The sequence below is a fragment of the Colossoma macropomum genome, unplaced genomic scaffold (assembly GCF_904425465.1).
Source record: "Colossoma macropomum unplaced genomic scaffold, Colossoma_macropomum, whole genome shotgun sequence".
Classification (NCBI taxonomy): domain Eukaryota; kingdom Metazoa; phylum Chordata; class Actinopteri; order Characiformes; family Serrasalmidae; genus Colossoma; species Colossoma macropomum.
Genome location: NW_023495816.1, coordinates 1,039 through 10,714, shown reverse-complemented (window position 1 = coordinate 10,714; position 9,676 = coordinate 1,039). Strand labels below are relative to the sequence as shown.

Genomic DNA, 9,676 nt, shown 5'->3' with positions numbered 1-9,676 from the left:
TCTTGCCCAAGTAATTCGTAGAGTGTCAGAGGTACAAATCAGTGACACTGTTTCAAAAGTGTCCACTTTGAAAAAGCCACACTTTGTTGGACCGATCACAAATGGTTTGTCAGTGAAAGCACAGTATGGTGAAATGCAGTGTGAAAAATGGACTATAAAAGTATCTACAGGAAATAATGTATTTATGATTGGAGAAGATATTTGTCTAATACATAACATTGTAGAATGTAGTGATGGAGTGTATGTAGTGTACAAAGTATTTTCAGAGAAGTCTTGTTTCTTCACCTATCCATTCAGCTCAGACTTTTTAAATATCTATACAATTTCCCACACATCAGATTTTCTCAAATGTGCCAAGGTCTCTGAGCTTGTACAGAAATGTGCTGCTTTGCCTCATAGAGGTGGATTTGTGGCCATACCTTTATTTCACACATAACGTGTTGTTTGATAGGTGTTTTTTTTTTTGTGTGTGTGTGTGTGTGTGTGTGTGTGTGTTGAATTTTCTGAACGTACACTGATCAGGCATAACATTTTCTATGCTCATTGTCCATTTTATCAGCTCCACTTACTATATAGGTGCACTTTGTAGTTCTACAATTACAGACTGTAGTCCATCTGTTTCTCTGCATACTTTTACCCTGTTCTTCAGTGGTCAGGACCCCATGGACCCTCACAGAGCAGGTATTATTTGGGTGGTGGATCATTCTCAACACTGCAGTGACACTGATGTGGTGGTGGTGTGTTAGTGTGTGTTGCGCTGGTCAGAGTGGATCAGACACAGCAGTGCTGCTGGAGTTTTTAAACACTGTGTCCACTCACTGTCCACTCTATCAGACACTCCTACCTTGTCAGGCCACCTTGTAGATGTAAAGTCAGAGATGATAGCTGATCTGCTGCTGCACAGTTTGTGTTGCTCATCCTCTAGTCCTTCACCAGTGGTCACAGGACACTGCCCACAGACACTGAGATGTTTAAAAACTCCAGCAACACTGCTGTGTCTGATCCACTTGCACCAGAACAACACACACTAACTCACCACCACCACGTCAGTGTTACTGCAGTACTGAGAATGATCCACCTGCTCTGGGAGGGTCCATGGGGGTCCTGACCACTGAAGAACAGGGTAAAAGGGTGCTAACAAAGTATGCAGAGAAACAGATGGACTACAGTCTGTAATTGTAGAACTACAAAGTGCACCTATAGAGAAAGTGGAGCTGATAAAATGGATAAGGAGCGTAGAAACATGGAGATGGTCATAATGTTATGCCTGATCAGTGTATGTGTTAGAACAGGGCAAGTATAATACTGTGCAGAGAAGAGGGTCCCTGGGACTGCACACATTCTGTGTTTACATCTTACGTCTTGTACACTAAAATGTTGTAGTTTAGAATTAGTCCTTTGCATATGGTTTATTTAGATTTGGGTTGAGGGGTTATACAAAATGACTTAGTGACTATCAGATACTATGACAAAGACTGACTGCATCAACTACATCAACTGCATGCTACTGTGAAACAGGATATCAAATGTGAAACAGGATAAAACTTCACTGTAAGTACTCATTGTGTAGGTAGCTTTTGTGCTAAATCTAAAGCTAATCCAGTGGTTCCCAAATGTATTTCAGTTATATCCCCTGCCCTGCACATATTTAGTGTTTTTCATGCTTAGTATTAGAGCTGGGAAAATGTTAAAATGTTTTGGGTGTGGGGAACAACCTCTTGTGTAAACTATTTATTGCCATTTCATCATCAGGACCATCATATGGAGTGTCCAAAATTAATAATTTGTCCTGTGTGCTTTATTTTCTTAACAACAGGTAATCTGGTCATAAAACTGCATCACAGTGAGGTTATTGGTAACCACGTCATTGTTAAGGTGAGAGTAATATAATTTTTACACGACTATTTTAAGTTTCACTTCAGGGTAGTTTGCAGTTCCAAAGGGCATTTGCCATGATGCTCCATTTTTGTGTTCGCAGTGACAAATACAAGTAAAATACATACGTAGAAATTTGTAGACACATGGTTGTCCAATGTTTATTTTGAAATTAGTGATATTAATAGGGAGCTTGTTCCAGCCTTCGCTGCAATATCAGCCTCTACTCTTCTGGGAAAGGCTTTACAGATGACGGAACATTGCTGTGAAGATTTGTTTGCGTTCAGCCACAAGTGAATTAGCATTAGTTGGATCACTCCAACTCATCCCAGAGATATTCAGGGGTGGTCCTGGGCCTGTCGCAAGAACAACAAATCACCTAATCTCAATTATTTGAGAAGATCTCAGTTTTTTGAGATGACTTAAATAATTTGCCACAGTAGTTAGATTTCATAGTCAAATTATGCTGCAACTAACAAACTTTGAATTGGTTGTAAAGGTTCGAGGTGTATACGCTTAAATTAACAGAAGCAGTAATGCAGGCGTGTCCAGTCTTACTTGCAAAGGGCTGGTGTGGCTGCACGTTTTCATTGCAACAAAGAAAGAGCTCACATGATCAGTTGTTTAAAGACAGAGACTGACTGATTAAACTATTAGAATCAGGTGTCTTCCTCTTGTTTGGAACAAAAACCTGCCCCCACTCTGGCCCTTTGTGGATAACATTGGGACGCTTATAGCAAAAAGAAAGTATCCACTCTCCCTAAATTGCATGGAGTGCTAACCTACAATCTCAAAGGAAGAACCAAGCAAAATTGAGACTGGAAGGTGGGACTTTTCCTAAACTTTCAAGAGGTTTCTTAGTTGAGCTCAGTAATCCAGTAAAAATGATTTACTGCAATAAACATACTACGCAGCGGTGCATGTACACCATATTTAAACGTTTTAATGTCCATCCTGACTCAATAATGCTACTTCTTCTAATTTTAACAAAACAGTCATACCTAGTGCAGTTTTAAATAAAGTAAAAGTTTAAAGCTATTATGGTTTACAAATGCTCGGCTTGTGACAGGCACCTTTACTAAACATTTTGTTGATGTCACACCAGAGAACACATTTTTACAGCCAATGCTTGAAAAATTAGGTATACAAGTATGTAATTTTATGTGATTATAAGAAAAAATTGCAAACTGAAATTTGAGCTTAAATTTTTTATCTGCACTGATGATAAATTTGTCAGTAAAAGATGCCTGATCTTTGACATAAAATATTTCTCCATTTTGTTTTTTTGTGGCATCTATCTTTGTAATTCTAGATTTCTACATGTTCCTGTTAATTGAATTCCTGAGCACCAAAACAGTGGCAGTGGTGCCCAAAAGCTGGTATGCTGATGGGGTCACCTATTGGCCAAATTACAAAAGTGATAATCGGATAGAAAGAGCAGTGAAGAATGCAGAGGAACCTGGATCAGACTGGGAAAAACATGATGTCAGAATTCTTAAATCATGCAGTAAGCTATTCCAAGAAAATATTTTTCATTAAAACTGAGGCTGGCTTTACACTTTGAATCTTTCACACAGCTAGATGTAGGTTGCAAGTTGCATTAAGCATCATTTCTGTGCAACTTGACAGTTACTCACTCAGTCACTTACTCATCATCTAAGCTGCTTATCCTTCTGGGTTGTGGTGAACTTGGCAGTTACACAAACCTAAATAAAATAGACCAGTACACTGAATAATTATACTAGTTTCCAAGATTAGTAGCTACTTAGTTTTCTCGCTAATTAAAATTTGATGCAACATGTTTACCTTTGCATCTTTATTTATATTGCCTTTTGTTATTTTTCCAAGTATCACTGTTACATTTGCAGTATGAGAGCAGTCCTAATATGTTAAATATTCTAGATGATACCAGCCAAAACGGTTGTGATAACAGCAACCTATTGTTGTGGCTGAGTTTCAGAATGGTTTTAAGTGAGTTGTGTGAGGCTTTACATTATGCAACACAAGTGACGCAAGTTTCGTTTAAATTTCAACTAATCAAATTCTTGTGAAAATTTTATTGCATAAAGCCAGCCTAGCCATTTTAGGCAATTTCAGAAAATGCTACGCACACACACAAATGTTGGCATTCAACAAATATATCTATAGCAAAAAAAAAAAAAAGTTTGCTTGTTTTTTTTATTTATTTATTTATTTATGTATTTATCAATCATTAACAAACAATGCATCCTGCCCCTCTAATTTGTTTATATATTTGATCTAAAGCTATCTGATTTAAAGTTTGTATTGATTTGAGCCAAATTGTATTTTTCCCCCCAAGATCAGTATTTAGAAGCAAGACAGCTACTAAGAAAATCCCTGACTCATAACACATCAGAGCTACAGTCTGACGAGGAAGAGGAGGAGATCAGAGGCAGGAGAAAACATAAACCAATGTTTGTATTTTCACATTTACCAATTGTATAATATTGCTTTTCATTCAGTAGAAGCAGTTATTGTATTAATAAGAGATTATGCAAATAAACATTTATATTTAATTGATTTCTTTAATATTCTTCTCCCACTCTCAGTCATTTTTTTGGAGACACGGACAATGACAGCGAGGAGGAAGTGTTACCAAAAAAGAGAGCCAAAGGTTCACAGAAACTCCAATCTGAGAACAACCTTTCACCTCCTGTCATACCCCCTCCTCCAAGCAGCAGTGCTGTACCTCCTCCTCCCCTGTCTCCCCTGCCGATGCTATGCACTACTCCAGAGCCTCCCTGTACATGGGTTTGTAACATTTTTAATTATTTATTTATTTTTGGGCTTCAATTTTTTGATATTTTTTTCATATTTGTGATTTTTCAAAACTGTTGAAATGTGAGTTGTCATTTTGTACGAGTTGTAACTTTATGCAAATCCTTGCACCACACAGTGAAACTTTGTGCTCTTGTACAGGTTCCAAATAGAAGTCATTCAGCACCAATACCCAAGCAGCCCCCTACTGCAAGCCTGTACAGACCTGTCTGGAAGGGGGGGCGGTCAGGAACAGACAGTATTCCCTGCTCTGGTGAGTATTACTGTTATTGATCTATATATGCTCATATTGGATTATTTTAACTGTTCTTGAAGCTTTAATGAACATAAACTTGAAGAATTTTTTTTAATCACAAGGGCTGTTTACTCCAAGTAAATAAATCATAGCAGTGTGCACTAAGCCTGGGTGATGTGTTTGGATATCAGTGATGATTGACAAGTACCCTGTTGACAGTCTTCAGTCTTAAATGCTGTGTTGGGAAACAGAACTGATACAGAAAGAGAGAGAACTAATTTCATTTTAAACAACTTGTTTACTAATATTAAATAGTGTGTAAATTTAATACTATATTCCCTTTTACTGTCAAAACAATGGATTATTATGATAATTATTATAATGTGCACTGTGCCAGGGAGTTTCCCAGAATGTGACATATCAGGGGAAAATTGTAACCATTTTCCCCACAGCTTAAGATAGTTGGGTTGAGTGTAATACCTAATATATGTAATTTTAGCATAGTAACTCCACCAAAGCCCTTTTGTTATAACAATGGAAAATGCATTGTTTTTTAAACATAATTCAACCAATTTTTCAAACTTCCTCCATAATTCAGTGGTTGAGGTGTAAACATAGTGGTTTGATGTGATATGGTTGAGTGGTTGGTTGTAATAGGCACCAGGGGTCACAATGTCTACAACACAAATATAGCCATTTTATTTATTATCCAAGACCACCAGTGAACCTACAGGTGTCAGGTTTTCTTTGAGGACTAATTTAATTTATGACTCCCTGCATGTACCACTGTGCCATGAAGGTGTTAGAAAATACAGTTTAGGCCAAAACATTCTCAAAATGATCATAAAACAATGTCATAGACATCAGCAAGTGTGTTCATAAACGGAGATTTTAAAGGTATTAAACTCTTCAAGTGCCTAGTTCCTATCTCCACCACTGTGAACAACTCTCAGTCGGCAGGTTACAGGGCACTCTGAATGAATTTTTCATACATCTCAGTGATTAAGTTATGCAGAAAATTTGAAAAATATGTGGGATTCCACTTTAAACATACTGAAGTCTAGAACATTTTAGAATCATTTTGAAAACATTTAGAAAAGACATTTTTTGTGCTAATTTTAGTTTTTTAGATATTGCCCAGGCATAGTGTCACCTATATGTAGTTCACCAGTAAACAGGAAATGTTCATTTTTATTGTAAACTGTTTTTGCAGCTGCAGAATTGCATATATTATCATTACTGGAGTATTTGAAGCACCAACAAGACCAGTTAATTTCTAAAGTAAATTATCTCTTGAGTAAATGTGATCCAGTTGAGCAAGTTGAAATACTGCCAAATACAATGGAATTTCCACTGGATTCAATGGAAGAAGTTGATGACTTTGAAAATTGGCTTAAAGACCCTGCCAATTCTCGACAGAGACAGAATATGGTATGATTCATCACACAGTTAAAAAGGCCCTCATCACCACATAGGTTTTTACAGAAGTCATTGTTAAAATAGTAAAGCATTATATATTGATAAACTTAACAACTTAGAGCCTAAATAGTTGGGACGTTATTTGATAAATGCCTCTGAGGGCCCTTATAAAAATGATGTGCCCATAATGTTTATATTTTTGAGTTGCCACAAGACTCCTACATTTATATTGAATACAGTTTTGTAGGTTATAGTTTATAGACCCTGGAACACACAGTAACTACAGATTTTCATGTGAATTCTTTATTCAAGTATAGTGGGGCTGCAAAAGTGGGCTTTACATTGGTAACTCATTTGCTGTAGCCGAATGGCAGGAGACTTATTATCCAGTAGAGCACAAGAGGGAGTGTGATATGGCAAAAAACATCACAGCTCTGATTTGGTCAGAGGCTGCACAAACTGAAGACGAAAGAACAATTTTGCATTCATAAAAACTCATAAAAATGGAAACAAAATTTATGAAGTCAAGTAAAATAAATTTAATAGTCAAAAAACGTATACAACAAAAACATACATATTGTTTACATGAAATATCCTACAAGAACAGTTTCATATACAAAGTATTTAAATAAGTTAAGATAAATTTAATTTTGTATCATGTTTTTTTCTTTCTTTGGCCAAGAAGGCATGCAACCAGAGAGAAAAAATAGGATCTTTTTAAATTGTCGTCTGTATCCTTATACAGCACTGTGTAAAAGCACCTAACCAATTTGTTTAAACATTTATCTGGGCAGTAAGTGAGTGTTTGCTTGTAAAAACCGGATAACATTAGAATAAAATTAAACAGTAAAAAAAATTGTGTTAAGAATTACAAGACTTTCTTTTAAAAAATCTTGCGAGCTACTTTGAATAACCTAGGTTTGGTTCCTGACTTCTGCTCTCCAGCCATTGCATAGATTTGTTTCAGTCCCTCCACAGACCTAATTTTTTTTATCATTTTGTACTTGTTCTACACTTGTTCTATCTATCTATCTATCTATCTATCTATCTGTCTATCTATTGTTCTATCTATCTATTGTTCTATCTATCTATTCTATAATTCTCTATCTATCTCTGTCTCTATCTATCTATCTCTATCTATCTATCTGTCTATTGTTCTGCAATTCTCTATCTGTCTATCTATCTATCTCTCTCTCTGTCTATCTGTCTCTCTGTCTATCTATCTCTCTATCTATCTATCGTTCTACAAGTCTCTGTCTGTCACTCTGTCTATCTATCTATCTACCTGTCTGTCTGTCTGTTGGTCTATCTATCTATTTATCTATCTTGTTTTGAATCGAGGGTTTTCATCCAGAGTTGTACCAGTGAAAGTTAAGGAAACCATTAGAAAGCTGAGAAACAGGAATAAAACAGTAAGAGACATCGGCCAAACCTAAGACCAAAAACATACCAAAAACAACTGTGTGTAACTTTACTTAGAATAAAGAGAGTAACCACAAAGAGACTGGTAGGCCAAGGAAGACCTCCACAGCTTATTACATTCTGATGAGAATTCTCATCATAATGAAGAAAAATCCACATATCCCTGTGGATTTGTGTGTATTTAACAATGATTATTGTCTGCACAAGACTTTAGAATAGATATACAGAGGCTACATGGCAAGATACAAACCACTAGTTAGCCACAGAAATAGGATGGCCAGGTTTGCTGAAAAGTATAAATACACTTTTCGAAGCATATTGTGGATATCTTCAGTAAGACCCCTGACTAGTTACATGTTTCCTTACAAAGTGAATATAATTAGGCCTGTTTAATTGATTTAGTTCAGTACAGTTTTGTAAAACAGTGAATAAAATAAATGACTTTAGTTGTAGGTATGTAATTATTATAATAGTATTTCTATATGCAATACTACAGATTCTAAAATACTGTGATGCATACATATCTGGTATTATGAAAAGTATCAAAATATAATATTTTTGCCATATCGCTTACCCCTACAAATGCATGGTGAAATCAGGTAGATTTCAAATTATGATCATTGGCTCATGTTACTCATACAGTGCAATACAGCATGAAACTTATTCATCATACTTAACCCGATGTCTACTTTTGCTGAACCAGTTGAGTTAAACTTTGTAATTAAAAGTACTGACATTTTAGAAAGAATATCTTGTACTTTAATCCACAACTTTTGTCTTTTAGATATCCTCTCTAGCATCTATCGGGGGGCACGACACAAAACACATAACATGGAACATCCTTTCACATATTTTTTCTGACAATGTTGGCAAGAGGATAAGTTGGAAAGGTGCAAATGGGGAAAAAAACATTCAGTCAGATGGCAACAAAAACCTTGCTACTGTGTAAGCAGTTTTAATATTTATATTCAAAAGGGGTTATTACATTTACTTGATTTTAATTGGTGAATTAAGGCATACAGAGAGATGTTCTGAGTGACTGTTGGGTTCTGCTGCTGTTCATGTATCATTTCCCTGACAGTTTCCATTCCTCAGCACAGCCTGTTAATAACAATATTACATTTCATATGCTTTGACTCACTTTACCATAATTAGAAATGTTCAGTTAAACATTGTAACGCCAAAGTGGCTGCTTTTGCAAAGGCTATTAATGCTGACATTAGCGAGCTGTATGGTGACATATTGTGCTATAAGGAACTTGTTAATCTAACAATCACACTAAGTAAGGTAGTCTACTAGTGTTTTGATTTCTGTGCAGTTTTCTGCATGGCTTAATAGTGGGGCATGTTTCTCAATGGAAGGTCATAACTGCATACAGAGTGTTACTATAGATATTGGTTAGAGGCTCATCATAGAGATATAAAAATAAGTATTTTGTGTCAATTAATATTATATTATTAGTTAGTGCTTAGCTTTGTTATGTCTTGCTTGTGACACAAATTCAAAAACAGGGTGCATCAAAATTTGAGAATGCGCACATACACTATATTGCCAGAAGTATTCGCTCGTCTGCCTTCACATGCATATGAACTTGAGTGACATCCCATTCTTAATCCATAGGGTTTAATATGATGTCGGCCCACCCTTTCAGCTATAACAGCTTCAGCTCTTCTGGGAAGGCTTTCCACAAGGTTTAGGAGTGTGTTTATGGGAATTTTTGACCATTCTTCCAGAAGCGCATTTGTGAGGTCAGACACTGATGTTGGATGAGAAGACCTGGCTCGCAGTCTCCACTCTAATTCATCACAAAGGTGTTCTGTTGGGTTGAGGTCAGGACTCTGTGCAGGCCAGTCAGGTTCTGCTGAAGCATTAAGAGTTCCTTTCACTGGAACTAAGGGGCCGAGCCCAACTCCTGAAAAACAACCC

At 36.4% G+C, this 9,676-nt stretch overlaps 1 protein-coding gene across 3 annotated transcripts; it reads left to right on the top strand.

Annotated features, from left to right (window-relative positions):
- Positions 1 to 1,203: 1,203 nt before the first annotated feature.
- LOC118803046 lies at positions 1,204 to 9,401 on the top strand. Of its 3 annotated transcripts, XM_036563542.1 has the most exons (8): positions 1,204 to 1,875; positions 3,188 to 3,382; positions 4,196 to 4,310; positions 4,446 to 4,647; positions 4,816 to 4,927; positions 6,123 to 6,340; positions 8,535 to 8,695; positions 9,371 to 9,401. In XM_036563542.1, exons 2-8 carry the CDS (start codon positions 3,196 to 3,198, stop codon positions 9,375 to 9,377), a joined length of 1,002 nt encoding a protein of 333 aa, XP_036419435.1. In that variant the 5' UTR covers positions 1,204 to 1,875; positions 3,188 to 3,195; the 3' UTR covers positions 9,378 to 9,401. The 3 variants fall into 3 exon arrangements, 2 of the variants coding, with proteins under 2 accessions (XP_036419435.1, XP_036419436.1); XR_005006817.1 differs by lacking the exon at positions 6,123 to 6,340; XM_036563543.1 differs by lacking the exons at positions 6,123 to 6,340; positions 9,371 to 9,401 and having other exon boundaries at positions 8,535 to 8,705.
- The last annotated feature ends 275 nt before the right edge of the window (positions 9,402 to 9,676 follow it).

What these genes read in the sequence shown, in the direction of transcription:
- LOC118803046 (XM_036563542.1), top strand. Translation starts at nt 3,196, where the DNA reads ATGTTCCTGTTAATTGAATTCCTGAGCACCAAAACAGTGGCAGTGGTG. An exon ending in AGGAGAAAACATAAACCAAT is followed by an intron (nt 4,311 to 4,445) that starts GTTTGTATTTTC and finishes TCCCACTCTCAG; the next exon opens with TCATTTTTTTGGAGACACGG. An exon ending in CTCGACAGAGACAGAATATG is followed by an intron (nt 6,341 to 8,534) that starts GTATGATTCATC and finishes TTTGTCTTTTAG; the next exon opens with ATATCCTCTCTAGCATCTAT.